This window comes from Papaver somniferum, chromosome 3 (assembly GCF_003573695.1).
Source record: "Papaver somniferum cultivar HN1 chromosome 3, ASM357369v1, whole genome shotgun sequence".
Classification (NCBI taxonomy): Eukaryota; Viridiplantae; Streptophyta; class Magnoliopsida; order Ranunculales; family Papaveraceae; genus Papaver; species Papaver somniferum.
The window spans coordinates 195,506,703-195,527,032 of NC_039360.1; the positions used below are offsets into that span (position 1 = coordinate 195,506,703).

Consider the following 20,330-nt stretch of genomic DNA (forward strand, 5'->3'; position numbering starts at 1 on the left):
TGAGACTAAGTCGTATAGATATATATACTTTTACATTATACACATTTGATATTTTGACCCGAGTTTATCTCGCTAATATATTTCTCAAAATATGTGTTGGAAGTTTTTTGCTTTAGCTATGTTCATCATATTCTTGGCGAGTTTAGTTGGAAACAATTTATTTGTTGGAAACTAAATCTAAGTCAAAAGATGATCATGTGAAAATTACCTTGAACATCTTATATGATTTATGTGAGATAGTCATTTGATGTTAGCTTGGGAAGTTTCGTATTGATCATTCGATCACTTGAAAATGACTTAAAGCTAATGGTTTGTGTGAGACAACCATTATCGTCTTCCAAGGATGTTTCAATGATTGAAATGAGAGTTTAGAACAATTACCTATGTCTGGACACAACACGGTATGCATACCTAGTATGCAAACTGTTTTGTAATGATTCGGGTCCTGGAACCTTGTTTGCGAACCTAGTATGCGAAAGGTTTTATCTGAGAAGGTCTGGGAACCTTGTTTGTAACTAGTATGCTAACGGGTTTACCTGAGTTGGTTCCGGGACAGATGTTTGCGAACCGGGTTTGCGAACGGCTTTACAGTCCAAGGTCCAGAGTTGCTGCTCGCGTACCTGATTGGCGAACACAGTGGTAAAGTTCTAGAATCGGTCATGTACTCATGAACTAATACATTTATGATTTAAGGAATACAATCTTTGCATACTGTGGCTTAATGTTCATGAATTGATTCTTGTATAAGTACTTTGTACGATTACGAATCAAATCAATTGCCATTCAATTTGTTCATATATATTTCTATGAGATAGTGAACAATTGAACAACTCTATTTGAAACATAATTAAATTTATTTGATTATCTTTCATGATTGATTGATCTTCATATTTAGTCTAGAAGTGTTAGATGAATACGGCTAAGACAAAAGTGTTCATATGGCTAACTTCGGTTAACTATTATTGAGCCAACTCAATATACACGTTTAGGTATGGTAACCCATATATAAATGAAGGTATATTTCATTTGTGTGTAACAAGCTAAGACCATATAATGGTGGAGATTGATTGCTTTATTTTTAAACAAACTTATCTTGAATCTTAAATCAGGTTTTCATCTAACAATGAATATTGAATGCTTTGTTACTAAGCTATCTTATATTTGATTGAAAGCAACCTTGATTTGAAAGACTATATAAAGGAGAAGTCTAGAAATGGGAAAACCTAATCCCCACACTTATGTGTGTTCCTAGTTGCGTACTAGAGTCGATTCTCCTTTAACCTAGGTTTTTCCTAAAACCATTATAGGTTAATGACTTGAAGACTTCATTGGGATTCTTGAAGCCAGATACGACTATTTTCTCTGTAATTGCATATTCTGATCTTACTTGTTATATTCTATTGAGTTTTATCTTCTCTAAGATTTACTCGAGATTTATCTCTGATAGGTGAGATATAAAAAGTAATCACAACAGTTCTTCGTCTCAGGCTCTTGTGATTCCGCAGTAAGTTTTTTGTTAATCAGTTGGGTTATTGTGAGGTGATTGATATTTTTAGGCTTCTCTTCGGAAGTATAAGATCGGATTATCAATTGGTTCATGTTCACATTGATTTTATCAAAAGACGAAACAAAAACCGAATAAAGATTAGACATATCTTTGGGAGACAAATTTGTTTATAAGTCTTCGACTTTGGGTCGTAACAACTCTCCGTTGTGGGTGAGATCATCTAAGGGAATCAAGTGCGCAGAATCCAGCGTGGCGTAAGGAACGTGACTGTACCTTAACTCGGTGTGAGACTTGGTTATGGATCAACTATATTCCAGTCTGAATTGTAGTATGCTAGAATCTGTAACGGCTTAATACAGTGTGGTGTTTAAATATGGACTAGGTCCCGAATTTTTTTTGCATTTGAGTTTCCTCGTTAACAAATCTTCTGGTGTCTGTGTTATTTATTTTCTGCATTATATTTGTTTATATAATTGAAATATCACAGGTTGTGTGTATTTCAAATGGTTGATAAATCCGACCTTGTTTGTTGGATAGAACTTGCTTGGCACTTAGGCATTGGTCTATGGTACAATCATCAATCAGGCTCGCAGATTTCTATCTGTTTGATTGCTGATTGTATTGAGAAAGAGATAAATCTCTCTGATGTATTGAGAAAGAGATAAAGCTCTTGATTGAGATCGCTTTTAATTGGGTGCTCTCAGAATTTTATTGGAGTTTAGTCCATACAGATTTCCAAAAAAATTATTGGGTGTGGTTGTTATACCCCCGCTTTTCATATAATGAAAATCATAATTAAATGTTTTTCAGTATTTCGGACCAGGGATCACCTTGAGCATCAAGGAATATCTTTGAACAATAAATGATAATAGTTATATACATGTTCAAATATGTCGAAATCTAGAAGCTTATCATCTTGACAAACCCAAAACTCTAATTCACACACACCATGAAGAAATATGTGAACCATGGATATTGGTTTTGTACATGGAACCGATTAAACCATCAATCCAAAATATGTTGTGACCGGTTATAACATGATACCCAAAATAGGTTGTAATCGGTTACATCTTGTTCCATGAAGTAGTTTCTGACCGATTACACCTTGCTTCCCTAAGTATCTTGTGACAGGTGTACCCCGTTACACCTTGCTTCCCAAAGGTAGCTTGTGACCGATTACAACTAACTTCCCAATTTACCTTGTGACCAGTTATACCTTGGTTTCCAAAGTAACTTGTGACCGGTTACAACTTGCATTCCAATATATCTTGTGATCGGTTACACCTTGATTTCCAATGCAGCTCATGGCCGGTTATAACTATCTATATTATATAGGCTATGACCGGTTATACCTTAAGTCTCAATAAAGTTAACATAGGTTCAACCATAGTCATCTTCCATTGGTCATCCAAAAGATATTCAATGAATAACAAGACCAATCATGATTTCCCTTTCGAATATGAAAACAAGTTCATACATCTAATTTTTAAAGCTATTTTAAAGATACATGATTTTCTAGGATGAAATCACACCTCTATAATGCACACATAATCAAATAACTATATACAATAGATTATGTCGATTTCGTATTTACGAAGTTCCAAAAGATAAGCGTTTATAATTCGTAATATTTTTTCCTCAATACTTTGATCATACTGTTATGACCAAGTCTCACCACTAGAGAATTATATACAATATATACATCTTCACACGTTATGTGTAATGACCCGTCCCTCCATGATATTGTCTCCACTTAGCCACTGCGGTTATCCAGAAGTGTGGGGTTTTCAACGGACATCGTTGCGGTAATCCAACAACAACTTCCCGGGAGGTCACCCATCCCTGGATTGCACCCGCCCGAGCACGCATAACTGCAGAATTTCTGCCAACTTTGGAGCCAATTATGCTGAAAATACCTTGGTGTTAGGAAAGGACAAATCATTACTTACATTTCATTCGGCCAACCACTGCCGAGTATCAAAGTATTACAATACCACCACCTTAAATTGGAGCCTTCCTCGGCTCCCGAATATATCCAAGCCCAGATCTCCGACGTTCCCTACCCCTCATGAGACAAGCACCCGGAGCAACCCGTTGTCATGAACCTGTTCTCACAGTCCCGTAGTTATTAAGGGCTAACCGGTTCTCTTGAGTGCCTCTTATCTAGCCTTACTTAACTAGGGATGCACAAGACTGCCCACCAAACCCAAACCCGCCCTTACACGCTAAACCCGTGGGTTTTTAGTCCATACCCGCCCGTTGTGGGTGCGGGGTTGGTTATGAAAAAAACCCGTTGTATGTGGGTGCGAGGTTGGTTTAAGCTACTACCCGCCCATACCCGCCCAAAAAACCCGCAGATTATATACCATTAGATAAAACTAATCCTAGCCGTCCATTATGAAACCCTAATACTAGTAGATAGGATAACTGATAACCCTCATTCACTTTCTACACTCTTGTCTCTGTTCGGCCTCTCCTCTTCTTCCTCCTCTGTTCTTCTTCTTCTTCTTCACCTACGAACGACAATTACCAGAAATCGACAACAACAACTTCGAATCTTCACCAGAAATCGACAACAATCGAAAAAAACAACAGATTCAACACTTAATCTTCATCTGTGAACTTAAGTAAAACATGTGTGTGTGTGAATGAGTATTGAATTATAAAGCGGGTCTAAGCAGGTTTAAACCCATATCCGTCCAACTCGCAGCGGGCGGGTAACAAAACCCGCCTGCTGTTTATAAGTGCGGGGTTGGTTTTGAAAAAGAAAAAACCCACAGTCTGTTGGTGCGAGGTTGGTTTCATCTTATACCCGCCAATATGCAGTCCTATACTTAACTGTCCGTTTCTTTATATCTGTTTTTGTTGTTAGTAGCTTGTGTGACTCGGACGTAGTACAAATGAGTCTAGTACTTATACTCTCCAGCCGCGTCTGTATTCGGATCTTATGAAGAATCAATAATCAGAAATTGATTTTCTCTCTCAAATTTATTTTTTACCCATTCTAAATCTCTATCCTTAGAGACTTGAGTTGTTTCTGAGCTAATTTATAGTGTAGATCACTCAATTGGTATCAGAGAACTCGATTCTGAGTGACCTGACTATCATGGTAAAAAACAAACTCGAGTTGGTGGATTTGGATAAGCAATTAGATGTTATTCTTCAGGCTCAAGAAGTAGCAGCAAAGGCTTTGAAGAATAACCCATCTCTGGTGATTTTATCCAGATGCAAGGAAATTTTAGCAGCAGAATCCAAGAACCTACTATTATTGGAGTATCAGATGTATGTGGGTGAATCTGTTGATGAGGAATGGAAATCTAATTCAGCTGAAAGCTTTGAATTAATTGGATCTTTGTTGAAGAAAGTGACGCTAATGGAGAAAGAAATCAGTCAAAAACTGGAAGAAACTCCTATTGATTCAATTGCAGTAAACGTTTTCGCTTCAAAACCTTCAAATCCTCTAGCAACAGAAGAAGGTAATTATCGATCCAGTTTCAAACCCCAATTTTCAATTACTGATAGAGATCAAGATGGCAGTTCAAATCGCAACTGTGAGAAATCAGTACCGCTTCATGAAAATGTTTCTTCTCACAAAGCCGAGTCCATTTTTTCCTTCCGTGATGGGTGTCAAGTCAATCCACTGTTTCTGGATTACCAAGAGGGTAAGCTTTTCGATTCCAGAATCAATTCAGTTAATGATTTTGTTAAAAAGAATTTCATCATATTGAGCGAGGAGGGTTTCAAACAGGTACTATTAACCCTAACTCACAGACTATTAATGGCTAAGTGTTCTTCCAGTGTTATGAATTCTTCCCGTAGCTTATTCGATCGTGGAAAATACAAATTGAAGTTTGATTCTAAATTGAGGTTTCCTGACTGCATGGGTTTTCAATTTTTGGATAGATTGTGTAGGAAAATTGTTCAAAAGCTGGTTTATCACAGTGGGTTTCAATCAGATGGGTTTTCTAGTGATTCAATTTCTTGTATGCTAGCGAATAATGGTTTTATTAGGGAAAATTGGGAATATGTCCCGTTTTCACTAATTCGTTTGGGGATCTATCCCATAACGGGAAAAATAAAGAAATCTATCCTAACCATCCAAATTTTCTGCTAAGTAGTATATATGGCACACATGCGACTGCACACGTGCGAATAAAAGACAATTAAGCCCTTAATTCATTATATTTCAGATCGAAACTCCCTTTTGTCTCTGTCTTCTTCCTAATCCAAGTGACTCTCCCTAGTTTCCCATACCAAAATCATACTTTCGGAAATGATAAATGTACTCATACATTAGTATTCACACGGTTGGACATTAGATATCAGAGAACAAGGATAAAGAAAGACGTGCAGCAAATCCAAAAGATAGACAAACACTTTCGATTGCTGGAATTGTATCATCAGGTATACCTATAATGTGAAGATGGTTATGGAGATGACAGTTTTGGGGAGGTTTTATAAATGATTTGTGTCTTTTTCAATTTTTGCAATTGATGAATGATTTTGTTTGTAAATGGATGGATGGGTACTGATTTATCATGGTTGATTTCACCAATTCGAACGTTTAGGTCTAGATGATATTAGTTTAATTCCATCATCATCAATCATGGATTTTCCGTGACTACATGTTTAAAGTCCAAGCAATGATTGATTTATCACGAGAAGATTATATAGTCGTGTTTGAGTTGTTAATTGAAGATGAACAGGGAGGATTGTGGTTTCTGCCATGGCCATGGAAAATGGTTCCGAGAAATGAAGATGACAGAAACTTCATGGTAAGGGTATACACGTCAATTTGTGAGAGTCTAGATGATATTTTGGCCGGTCAATAGTTCATATTGACTACTTAACAGAAAATTTAGATGGGTGGGATAGATTCCTTAATTTTTTCCGTTATGGGATAGATCCCCAAACGAATTAGTGAAAACGGGACATGTATCCAATTTTCCCGTTTTATTACTACTGCTTGGTATATGTTTGATAACATGCTTCACTGCGAAGTTATGAGAAGGTTATTTGAGGAAAGCAGTTTGAAGCTATTAACAGGTTGTATTTTGTCACACACCTAACTCAAATTACTTCTATGTGTGATACTTCATCCAGTGCTTTGTATACTCGACTGATATTTGATGAGGAAGAGATTTAGAGGGATTTATTTTGGTGGATCGATACAGTGATGAATTTGTTCCAAATTTTGTTCATTGGTACTGGCTAGAATTGTTGTTGGTGAATTCGAATGTGATTTTAGTTGTTAAAGATAGTGACAGTTGTTATTGTAGAAAACTGTTTATGAAAATGTCACATAGAGATGGTATCACCAGTCATGGTTATGGTAGAAGGTTGTTTGATCGTGGTAAAGATTTGGACATGCTTAAAATTGGGAATTATGTATACGAGCTAATTCTGGAATTTGCGTACTGCCTTGAACTGTTAATTAAGTATCCAGAGGTATTTTTGTTCGTTAACCAAGGTGATAGTTGTGTTAAATTGTGTGACAAGATATTTCAGCAAGGTAATTTGGCTTGGAATATAGAGTGGAGATGGAGTAGTGGGGATTTATCTGATGCCGCGGAAGTCATCTTTGGTGAATCATTGAATTTTCGTGTTGGTGTATATGAATGTAGACATGGCTCACACACTGTTTTGCTGGCTTTGAAAATTCTACCCAAGTTTCTACAAACTATTTTGCTGACTTTTACCATTGCTAAAAAAGATTCGTATATCCTTTGTGCCAGAATTTTCCAAGTCATCTGCATGACATCTATAAAACCCTTCAAGGTAAAGAAATGAGGACTCATGCAATTCAGTATGCGTCTTGGATTGGTTTTCCCTCTTTTATATATTTCCTATCAGGCCGTCGACAATTGTTGGGGGCATGTGACGGGTCAGGATACTTCGAAAGTACTGCATATGTTACACAGTTGAAGGTTCTGTGCTTTATATTGCTTCAAGTGACAGAGATGAATGAATCTGGCGATGAAAAATAATTATCTTATGAGATGCATCATAGTAATAGGTGGAGTTTCAGCTGTGGTGAAGGTTCTCAAGTATTGCATTTGAGATATGACTTACTTCATAAAATTAAATATCTATATATGAAATCCTTGGAGATCCGTGTTGCTGCAAGGAAACTGGAATATGCCTCACGGATTATTTTAAAGAAGTTAATATGTGTGCTCTTGTTCGTTTCATTTAGTGCTGGCAAGCTGTGTGATGAATTTTTCCAGCAAGAGTTTGAATTAATTGTGTGTAATTCGTGGAGTATAGCAAGTGGTAATGTTTTCAGTAGGTTTTTTACGGGGCTACCCGAAGAAATTCGCTCTACAGTCTGTAGTAGTAATCACTGGTGTCTCGGATGTAAGGAATTCCTTGTAGTGGCGGTTGGAGGCAAAGAGATTCTCATAGATATTAATACTGGTGAGGACAGAGGACACGAGTGGTTAGAGGAATTACCTACGGACGTGGTTGTTGTTCTTACTTGGATAGATGTTGCAGTTCCGAACTGTTCCCTTCTGGGGAGTCAGATCATCATTCTTGTAAAGGTTAGTATATCTCCCAGTGAAGAAGATTATACTCTATGTTTGCAGTTTAAAGTAGGGTTAACGGGTAATGGAGTTCCTTATGTTAGACCGTTACAAGTTAAGGGAAAGATGATGAAAGCAATTCTGAAGTATACCGTGAATGCTATTTTCAATTTGGTTACTGCTCGTCAATACTTCCCTTGTTACAGTTCATTGTTGAATTTGTTATTGCAAAACAAGAACCGTTATGGAAGAGTGGGATTCTGTAAAACAAGAGTGGACAGCATAGAGAAGCTTGTAAAGACTAATGGTGGGAAAAGCAAATGGTATGATCTGCTCAATCAATTGTGTATGGAAGTTGTTGGTGACGAGAGTTGGATAATGACAGTGGTTCGTACTGGTGGTATAAGGTCCTTTTGGAGTCAGTTGTGGCAGAAGGAATTCAGGACACACACTGTGGTTTCAACTCCAAATACAGCTAAATATCTCATCACCAAGGTTTGTATGCTCAAGTTTTGTTGCGGTAAAAACATCTATATTCACTACACTGCATGGCTTCCCTGTATACATGCTGTACAGTAAAGGGTATATACTCCTTAGATGGTCTTGGCAAGAGTTGCTCACGATGAATTGCAACCTGGGCACTGTTAGAACTGCCGGTACTGGCTCTTTTGATAAGTTCAGTAACGGAGACTCATTTCTTTGGGTTTTCAGGGTTTGCTACAAAAATATCAGTATACTCAAATGTGCTTATACAGTCAGTAGAATTGCTACTAAGACCTACCAAGCAGTGAAGATGAAGAGAGTAGACTTGCTTGCTGAGATTCAAAGATTGAGGTTTGAGCTCAGTCTTTTGCGGGCCTTGAAGCTGAAATTTCTGAAGGACTCAACTCTTACACTTATGAGAAGAAGCTGCCACAACTAAGAATTCCATCAAGAGCTCAACTCATTTGCCGTATCCTCCATCCTTGAGGACAAGGATGATTTGAAGGAGTAGGATTTCATGAACCTGTTCTCACAGTCCCGTAGTTATTAAGGGCTAACCGGTTCTCTTGGGTGCCTCTTAGCTAGCCTTACCCAACTGTCCGTTTCTTTATATCTGTTTTTGTTGTTAGTAGCTTGTGCGCCTCGCACGTAGTGCAAATGAGTCTAGTACTTATACTCCAGCCGCGTCTGTATTCCGATCTTATGAAGAATCAATAATCAAAAATTGCTTTTCTCCCTCAAACTTCTTTTCTACCCATTCTAAATCTCTATCCTTAGAGATTTGAGTTGATTCTGAGCTAACTTGTAGTGTAGATCACTACGCTCGTCTAGCGTACCTTCTCACCCTCAGGTAAATAACCGTTGTCGGTTCTGATACCATTTGTAATGATCCGTCCCTACATCGATATTGTCCCCACTTAGCCACTATTGTTATCCGTAAGTGTGGGGTTTTCAACGGGCATCGCTGCGATCATCCAACAACAACTTTCCGGGAGGTCACCCATCTCTGGATTGCTCCCGCTCGAGCACGTTTAACTGCAGAGTTTGCCAACTCTGAAGCCAGTTGTGCTGAAAAGGCCTCCGTGTTAGGAAAGGACAAAGGATTACTTATATTCCATTCAGCCAACCACTGCCGAATATCGGGGTATTACATTATGTTTTCAATATAGCACGACTTGGAAGATACGTTAGCAATGGAAACAAGATCAAGTCAATATTATTAACCTCGAGTGGTATGATGATGTCGTCGTTGTAGTCGTTGCTTCTTCTCATTTTCAGGTCTTCGAAGTAATACTTGTATGTCTCAACATTCCTACACTTTCTAGTCTAACCTAAACGAAGTTGACTCTAGCATTTAATCAAGTGACTCTAGATGAGTTTTGATACTAAAATATGACAACCAAACTTGACATACCAACACTTGGTGGGTTCAACCAAGCTATGCTCTAACACAACTTCCACTGTTAGCGAACCGATTAACCAAGCCATTGAAAAATATTATTGTCTATAGCTAAAGAAAATATTTTAAAGAATGACATCATAACACAAGGTTTTTGCTTATTTGGCAAATGGCAGAAGATAGAGGAACACAATTCACATACTTTGTGATTGATTATGAAGACAATTTTGATCAGCAAGATATGATAAATGAGTTTCATCAATTCTTTATTCTTTGGCTAGTGACATAAGATGGAGGATCATAATTTACTTGAAAAGGAGAGGGTACCAAGTACACCACCAACTTTTTTGTTCGACAACCTGTATGAATTAAACCTAATACAATCACAAGTAGGTCAAAGTGAAAACTTTTGAGGAAGATTGTAACGGACCGGAAAATTACGCCTAGCGCGCCTAGGCGCGCAGACCATAACTTCCCTGATGCGCCATTATTATGATACTTACCGGGCCTTAAATCTATGCAAATGCACATTCAATTTCCATTGCAAGCATGCTCGTGGAGCATGATGCATCTAACTTAGCTTCCACGTCGTTCTAACTTACCTCATGTGCTGCAAAGGGTTTAAAGATATAGAGGATATGGCCGATGCATCTTGCATGCATCATTGGCCTTTGAGTCCTTCCTAGGCATAACACATGCCTTAAACTTGAGCATAGGCCATTTCGGCCTAATTCCTACTCTTTGGTTAGCTTAGGCATTGCTGAAAGCATGCACTTATCTTTCTCGTGCCAAAGGTGCATCAATCAGGCTCATGCCATACTTTCCTCAGGCTTATGTAAGCTCCGCTAACTTGCATATTAATGTGGCTTACTCTCCTGGCCATGCCCAATGCGCCACTAGTACATTCCTATGTCGAACGCCTTGACGGGAAGTATGGGCATCTAAGAATCGGAGTACAACTAAAGTTTGGATACAATCATCTCTTGTATAGAAACACCGAGCCAGATGATATGAGGGGTCAAAATGTCGCAATCATCTCTCAATTAGATGATATGAGCGACAAAGTGCTGGACCAGCAATGCTGCAACTCATTGTAACTTCCTATCTACCCTTCCACACTCTAAAGGGATCAATCACTAACGGTAGTTCATCCGCGAAGGGACAAGCAACTTAGGAAAACTCATTTGCAAGGCCGCATCCTAGCAAATATGGTAATGGCCTAGTCCGCATAGGCCGTTTCGTCAAAATGCACAAAGGTTGCGCATTATCCAGTCTGCTGCATGGCATAGCGATACCTTCACATCATGCTCAATTCGCAAGGCTACGCAGCAATAAATGAGGCTTACACATCATTTATACTCTTTCAGCTAAGCTATGAAGCTTACTTGGTGCATGGTCCGCATATGCACCTTCAACCAACTACCCCTCCCTATTTATGTTAACTTACCATTTCTATAACTTAGAAAAGGGGAGATGAATGACATTCTTGCTTTACTATTCATGACCGTTGCCATGTATCCCCGAATAACCGGAAATGATTGCTGAGTTCTGTTCTGTAATGCACAATGATTGCGTACCACTCGTTTTGGCTATTGCACAATGATTGGGCAATGCTCTTTCTGGATATTACAGATTGTGCAACATTTAATCTGGCGTATTGCACAATAATTATGCAGTATTCATTCGGCCAGCCCTCTCTGGCCTGATGCACAATAATTGTGCAATATTGGCCCTAGGTCAATCGTCCGCATAATGCGCGATGTTTGTCATCGTACAAGGGCCATCTACGCAACTGGCCTAATGCATCATGATGACGCAACATTAATCGGTCCTTGAACAATATGCATTCGAAATGCGCCATACTTGGCGCTATATTGGCTTTAGGCTAATGTTCCTCTTAATGCAACAAAAACTTGAGATGAAGCTTCATCTCATGCCATGGCGCATCTTTGAGCATGCGCCATGCTACAAATTTTGGGTGTTACAAAGATTGTATATGGAGTTTTTTTTGTTTCCCTTCCTTAGTCAATATGTATAGACCAAAGGAACATGGGCCTGATTGTGTATAAAAGTTCTTGGACGATCTTAAAAATCAATATTCAAGATCAATCTAGTCGTATCTGAATTCTAACAGGTATGAAACTTGCAATCTATCTTTCAAGATATGTATTCAATAAGAACAAGTCTTGTTTTTTATATCAAATAATAAGGACTTAAACTATCTAGATTGACTACGTACTACTTATGTTATTCCTATTATTGAAATAAACGATACAATGCGGAAAAGGAAAACACAAGATACCATAAGTTTTGTTAACGAGGAAAACTTCACCTGTAGAAAAACCCCGGGACCTCGTCCAACTTTGAATACCACATTGTATTAAACCTCTACAGACACTAGCCTACTATCGGACTTTGAACTGGAATGCAGTTGAGATCAAATTGAACCTTTAAGAAATTCAGTTGTAGTCGTGTTCCTTACGTCTCTTGAACCTCGTATAATTCTACCCACTTGATTCCCTTAGCTTACGTCATTTACATCCTAAGAGTTGGTTCAACCCTAGTGAATACTTTTGATACCTATATGCCTATAACAGACAAGACTATTTTATTTTCCTTTTAATATGTTTCAATCTGGGTTTAGAAATCTGTTTGCAATATACAAAGTCTAGGAAACGTCACGAATCCGGAACACTTATCACCGGTTAGCTGAAAATCCTGGATTACTAACCACCTCCCAGGGACAATTCAATCCAAACAAATCGAAGAAGAGTTTAGGTATCTATTTTGAGGAATCACAAAGTCTAAGACGGAGAAAATTTTGTGATTTATATCTATCTCGTTCCTAATTCGAGATTACGAAAACCCCAAGGATCAATAAGAACAAGATTCAGATACACGAACTATCAAGTAAAAGATAGTATGACCGGGCTTCACGAATCCTTAGGTGAAGTCTTCGAAGTCGTAACCTAGAATACAATCTATGAAGAACCTAAGTTATAGAGGATAATAACTTTGCAACCAGGATAGAAGATTTTCAAGGATTAAGAAATCATGTTGCAAGAGTCTCCTTATTTATAGATTTTCAAGGCTCCAGGAAGCTTTGAATTCAAGCTAGGTTTGCATGGATTCAAGGAAACACTTTATCAGTTTAAATGAAATTCTTATTAAGATTTTTTAAGGATTCATGAGAGATAATAAAGAAAGGCCTGATATTTTTTCTTCTGAAACTTTACGGAGGGGTAATGCTAGACCGAAGAGTCAACTGTTCTTTCTTAAGTTTGATTCTGAATAAAGATGAAACAACTATACCTAAGATATTTTAGACCCATAAGTCTTGCGAGTAAATACGCAAAATTATATCTAATGAGATTAAAATGAAATGCTTATAAGCTTATATCTGACAATCAAGGGGTATTTATAAAAGGTAAGCTAATTTTGAATGCTATACAACTGTTAGGGTAATCGATATAAGAAAGATCCAAGTTAGGTATACCATGGGTACCACGGAAACTATATGTGTAGAAAGCATTTGATAATGTTTTTTGGGTCACCATTGATCATGTGTTAGCTTCTTTAGATTTCGTACTGAATCGAGGAACTAGATCTGGTAGTGTATTTCCTCTATATAACACTCATTACTTATAAATTGGACTTCAACCCAAAGATTTAAATCTCAGAAGGGTATCTAACAAGGTGATTCATTCACATCCCTTCTACTCAGTAAATTTATTTATTTATTTTTTACTAAACTCGTGAATAAAGCAAGGGGGCTTAACATATTAAAAGGATTCTCAACTAACTAAAGGATAATTGTGTCACATCCACAATTTACAGATGACACACTAGTATTCTTAGATGCTAGAGAAGAGGATATGAACATTTTACATTGTTGATTTCGCAAATTTTGTAGCAATCAGATGGTTGAGAATGAAATTGCTAAAACTACAACAGTCAGCACATGAGCCACCAACAAAATCAAAGACTTAGTTGATACTTTGGGATGTTAAATTAAAAAACTTCCTTTGAAGTATCATGTGTAATTTCACAGATATATGGGATGATATAGTGGAAATTGACAGAAAAAATTGACTTATTAGAGAAAAAACTATTAACGAAAGCTGGTAGATTTGTGCTGATAAAAACGATACCCTCTGCACTTTCTATCTGCTACATATCTCTACAAAGATCCATGAAAGATTTTTATACGAAGCTTAATCAGAGAGAAAGAAAAAGATTTACTATGTGGCATGACATAAGATTTGCAAAATAAAAGAATTTGGGGTGTTATTGGCACTGAAAACTATTTTAAACGGTTATTTTTATCGGACCCGATTTATACGAAGCTCAATCTCGATATACTCGATAATTATCCGGACCCGATAACTACCCGCTATTTTTATGGGGTCCGATTCCATAAAATTTGGAACCGGACCCGGAATCGTTAGGACCCGGAACCGACTTTTCGGGTCCTAACGATTCCGGGTCCTATGGTACCCGACATGATCCGAACCCATTGACAGCCCTAGGGATAACTGGTAGGTGATGTAAACTATATCCGGAATGTGAACTTTTTCTTTTAAATAAAATAGTTTCTCACCCGTGCGATGCACGAGTCTGTTTTTTGTTTATGGAATATTGGATGCTTCGTATATAAAATATTACAAAAATGGGTAACAAATCAGTAAGTATGATAAAAACTCAGTAAGCTAATATCTGAGTTGGTCTGCGTAAGAAAATAAACTGAACATAGACTGATGAGTAGAATAGTGATTATGCGCAAGGCCTGCGCCACTTGTTGTTTTACCTTTCAAGGCAATGTATGGAAAAGCTTCAGACTATATAGTTAACGAAACTTACCATCAGGATTCTTGAATGGAGTGCTCTTTGAAGACCTTATTTACAGATGAGAGGAATTGGTAAGAGACTGTAGAGCTAAGTGCTTGTAATGGACTGCACTGTGATCTGTTCATTTGATCATATTCTAACTTGTATTATTCTTTAATATTTAATCGATATAATTAAAACTGGTAAATATATAGTTAGCGTAACTTACCATTTTCAAATGAAACAGATCATATACTCAAATTTCTTATGATACACCAATAAAACTGGTAGCGCATAGAAAAATTATCAGTTACAATAGACAGATGTAGAACCTTGTACGAATGCATTTAAGCAGTTCCAAGGTAAAGGATGATTGGAAGATGATTCAACCATGACCAAACCATTTTCGTTTATGAAGGATCTTCAATCACGGAGAATTTAACCATTTCTGCGACTACTATATAGATCCTTCGAGATATTTGGTGGTCATTTTTTATTACTTAATACTTTTGTGTTAATTATTATCAAGTTTTGGAGTGGGTATTTTGTTATGTCTCTATAGTATAGACATTTTTTAAATGTTATCTACTCTTCTTTCTCTAGATTCCATTATTATTGTTTGGATAATAATAGATTAGCAAATTAAATTTTTCATACTTCTCTCTTGATTCCATTATTAAGTTTGGAGAACCACAGACGGTGTGAACTTCTCTCTTGGTCTCCACGATAAAAAGTTTCGAAGATTTTCCGAAAAAACTGACTTGTGTGTGTGATATGGGTTCATATTAATTTGTAATAATAAACCATAATATTTCCTTAATTCCTTTAATTACTTTTATTAACCTATCTCTTGCTTGACCACTTACATCCTGTAAATTCTAATAAATTTGTAGTTTTATCCAAAGAAAGTTATACATGAATATAATTTTTCGTATGTGCATATTACTTTGTTTATTTTGCTCCTATTGGGAAAGTTTTTTTAGGCAATGCTTAGACCATGATGGATTTTTAATTGTTGATACCAGTGGGGGCACCATTTCTTGCGCTGAGATTCGTTATTGTACTTGTTTCATCATTATTAAAATTGATGTTCATTCTCCATTAAAACTTCCATTTTTGTTTCTCTCACACTCTAGTCTAGATTACTTTGTGTGTGCTTTGTTTTGTTATACTTCAGAGAACTCTTCCTTCCATATAGTTGACACGTCAGTAAAGCATCAACAAAAGTAACGTAAAGTTTTTTCTTTTTTGAAAAAATACCTAAAGTTCCAAAAATTTTGTTTCTTTTGACGGACGTTTAAATTTCTCTTATTATCATTGGTGTTGTACTTTTCTGTTTCATTTATGGTGGTGTTCTGTTATTATCATCAGTTCTTATTATGGTGGTGTTCTGTTATTCCTTGTCGAGCAGTTTTCCCCTTGGTTCGGCAATGTCAGACAACTTTGCTTAATTAGGCATCAACTAATCGGAGACCACTATTACAGTAAAACCTCTGTATAAGAATATCTTAGGGACCATAAAAAAATTTCTTATAATGGGGTTATTCTTATATGGAGGTCTGCTATGAATAGACCAACAGAAAATATTTCACACGTGCACTTGAGAAAATACGCCTATATGCATTGGAAACACAAAAATGTATCTAGGTAAATATAAATTCAACTTTGACACCGGAAACTGATCAATGAGATTACATGAGTGAAAAGTGTTACCGAAAATTGACCAATGAAATTATATGAGTGAAAGGTATTGTACTAAATTGTGCACATAAAAGTAAAGAATCCACTTTGAATCCAAATGATTTTGTGAAATGGTTACAAAAATCTCTTCATTTTAAACTTTGATGCATGACAAAATCCATAATATATATATATATATATATATATATATATTATAATGTCAATAATTTTTATATAGAGGTAGGTTCCTTCAGACGGGACCGGAAAAATTTATGACTTATTCCAATATGGAGTTTATTCGTAAATATAACTGGCCCAAATCGGGACCACAAAATTTTATTCTTATATGGAGTTTATTCCTATATAGAGTATTCTCTCGGAGAGGTTTTACTGTCTCGGAGAGGTTTTACTATACTAGCTTTTAAAATATTGACTCGATATATTCTCTGGCATAACTTACTACCTTCAAGACAACAAATAATCCTATCAAAGTAGCACGACCATTATATGAATCTCATCGATGGCTAAGGATTTTTTTGAAGTGCAGCAAGACATGTTACCAAAGTGTTGATGCTTATACCAATATGGAAAACCAGTCAATAAAAGGTTCAGAATTACAAACAATAATTGCATAAGATGTAAATAGGATGAAGGTGGTTTCCAAAGAGCATGAAATGAAAAACTATTATCATAATAGATTCGCGTAAGTACTACTATACACTTCCTTACAAAAGCAATACCAGGTGAAAGCATATTTAAAAAAATGCTATTTATAATGGATTTCATACTACGAAAGACGGAGCAAAAGAGGCAATACCTGTAGAAGAAAAAACCACGATTGCATATACAAAAGAAAAAAACATACAATAAAAAACAATAAAGAATATTTAAACCTACAAAAATTGCAAAAAAAAAAACTCCAAAATACTGGGAAAAAGAATCAAGCAGGAAGAAGAACATGCAATAGTGCATGCTTTATAGACTTATTTATACGTAAACCAATATCCAAGTTTCATCTTAACTCCATGGTTAATATATCAGAGAGTAGTTAAGTTGTAGACGATGATACCCATATTTTCCGAAAGTTTTTCCAAGAGAAACGCATGACAACAAAATACCTGAAGAGCTCGTAAGATATCATTTGAAAATTTCATAAATAAATAAAATCTATAAGAAATCGTGAGGTATCATCAACATCTTCAAAACAAAATTAGCTAAAAAGCAAAAAATAATCATAAAAACAAATACTAAGTATACTAAAAAAAAAATCAGGATTTCACGATTCTATATCTTACATGAGTTTATTAGTATGACCGACCATGGAGTTCCAGAATAACCGTTTCAATACTCATGAAATTCCATTGTCGCGGCCACTGCTGATAACTTCGAGGTTTATGCAAAACAAAAAATGAATATATTAGGTTAGACAGTACCGTAAACAGAAAAAGAAAAGTAACTGAACCCAGCAAAAGAAAAAACAATTTGCATGCGATGGAACTGGTGTTGGCTAGGGCGCTTTATATAGCGAGCGACCAAGCCTAAAAATTCCAAAAAAAGGAAATAATATTAATTAGTATATCAAAATTTACATAATTTTCCATGATTTTGGATCTCGAATATATTTTTTTCATATCCACGCAAAAAATATTTGCGTCAAAAAAATCTTGCACATCTTTTACGGATTTAGAAAAGGTATCTTTATTGTTGTATTTTTGGAAGAAAATGTATCATAATATTATTGTATTTTTGGAATATAATTATCAAGTAAAATTTTTATTGATTTTTCATTTTTGTTTCATTGTTCTCACCAAGATTTTATTTTAGCATACAAAATCTGGCGCATATCAAGATATAACAAAATTAAAAATCCACCTTATTTATTTAACTTTTATATCTATTTTTATATTAATTATGGTATAAACAAAGTTAAGAAAAGTAACATGGAAATGATATTCTGTATGAGCCCATTATTTTGTTTGTTCGATTAAACATACCAGAGAAATAGTGCCTAATTTTATGAGGACAGTCATGCTTTTTTTTCTTTTTTCTTGAGGGAATATAGTCATGCTTAAGAGAAAGAAAAGTTGGCAGAGATGGACGTGCAACAGATTAGACTAAAAACATCTAATACTTCCACACAAGAGTTAACGGTGTAAAAAGAAGGTTAAGGAAAAAGATATTGACCCATTCACATTAGGAGCAACTATAGCATTGACTGGTTTCTTGTGCAAAAAGGAAGTAACCCTAATAATTACCAAAGATCAGCCAAAACTGAACAAAAATGTGCTTAATATTATATAAACCAAGAAAATATAGTTCCAAAGAAAATCAGCGCAATAACTAATCAATTCAAAAATGATTAAAGTTTTTTTAGATACATAAGGATTATTAGACAACATAGCAAGCTGAAACAGTGCGCAACAACTCAGAAGAGTGCTAAAATGATTAAAAACAAACTTACCAATGAGGCAGAAAAGAAGATAGAACATAATTACACAAGTAATGATAAGAAAACAAACTTACTGATCATGCCAATAACGATTATGTGATCTTCGTTGCACACATTACATGAGACCATGCATTTTAGTCATAACATAATACTACAAAAAAAAATAGAAGACAACATAATAAGAGTACAACCAAATTGAACCATGCATTAGTTCCATATATAGACCATGATTTAATTCAGGGAGGTAGTACATGTAGAATAATCAAAACTTGTGGAGCCTTGCATATGCCATTGACGAGATGGCATCCGAAGTAAGGTGACAGAAATTCATCAAGAAAGGACATTGAGTCCAAAGTATAGTTTTCTTTACTCAAAGCATAATCACGTTTGTGGGCCTAGAAAAACTCCTCTGACTGACCTTTACCATCATCACCACCTACCTCCAACATCCCAGGCACATACCATTTGGTATCTCCTAAAACAGAAAAGTTATAGAGTTGTTTTCCATTCTTGTTTTCAACTTCTGTCTGCTTATGCCGTTACTGCTATACAGTAGATTTTAAAAGAATCAAGAAACAATGGCATGAAAACGCCAAAAAAAATAGAAGCAAAATCTATTACAATTAAGTACTACCTTATAAATGGTGGTTTCAGCAGTCAGCACCATAAACAGCTTCAACAAAAGGCAATACCAATGAAACATAGGTCTGCGCAGCAAACAAACTAAACGATCAACTGTACCTAGAAAGAAGCAACATCAATAGGAGATGAAAAAAAAACAATCAACTACATATTTAGGATCTTTTAGATACCTGCAAAACAAACAACACATCAGACTGTATACAAACCCTAAATTGAAAAATAAAACAAAAATAAACTGAGAAGCAGCGCAAAACAATGGGATTGCCTTTTGCTCGAACGTCTTTTATAGATGGACACCGAAAATAATATTAGGCAAATCTCTAAAAATATCAAGAATTTTATTATTTTTGGCTATCGTATTTACTCTTTGTATTATTCTTGATAAAATATTTCTATATTTTGGACTTCAAATTTCTATATTTTAAAATTTTCGGTTTTAATTATGAATTTTCTTTCCGAATAAAATTTTCTATTATTTTAGAAATTTTCGGATAGCCAACTTTACTCATTATACGATTTTGTACCAAAAAAATATTTGACCATATCTTGCTCGTCTATGAAAATAAACTGTTGTATATTGAATGAAAAACAATATTGAATTAGAGAAATTTTAAGAAAAAATTCATTCATAATATCCATCACGCTTATCTAATAATGTTTTTTTGCTAAATGTTCAAACACTCTACGATTTTGTACTAACGATTTTTTTTTATTTTTCTTTTGACTACTCTGCATGATTGTTATGCAAGAGAAGCACGTCTTGATCTCGGGTAAGCATCTTAAATTCTGCTTGTTTTGAATTTAAATAGGAGCTGATTT

General features: G+C 35.8%; 1 protein-coding gene across 2 annotated transcripts; it reads left to right on the plus strand.

The window, feature by feature from the left end:
- The first annotated feature begins 4,594 nt into the window (after positions 1–4,594).
- On the plus strand, positions 4,595–6,606 carry LOC113358357. 2 transcript variants are annotated; one of them, XM_026601904.1, is made up of 2 exons: positions 4,595–5,508; positions 6,458–6,606. In XM_026601904.1, the coding sequence occupies exons 1-2, from the start codon at positions 4,614–4,616 to the stop codon at positions 6,574–6,576; spliced, it is 1,014 nt and encodes a 337-aa protein (XP_026457689.1). In that variant the 5' UTR covers positions 4,595–4,613; the 3' UTR covers positions 6,577–6,606. The 2 variants fall into 2 exon arrangements, with proteins under 2 accessions (XP_026457689.1, XP_026457690.1); XM_026601905.1 differs by having other exon boundaries at positions 4,595–5,517; positions 6,467–6,592.
- The last annotated feature ends 13,724 nt before the right edge of the window (positions 6,607–20,330 follow it).

Coding starts and splice junctions, on each gene's coding strand:
- LOC113358357 (XM_026601904.1), top strand. CDS start 4,614: ATGGTAAAAAACAAACTCGAGTTGGTGGATTTGGATAAGCAATTAGAT. Junction 5,509..6,457: donor TTGTATGCTAGCGAATAATG/GTTTTATTAGGG, acceptor TCCAATTTTCCC/GTTTTATTACTACTGCTTGG.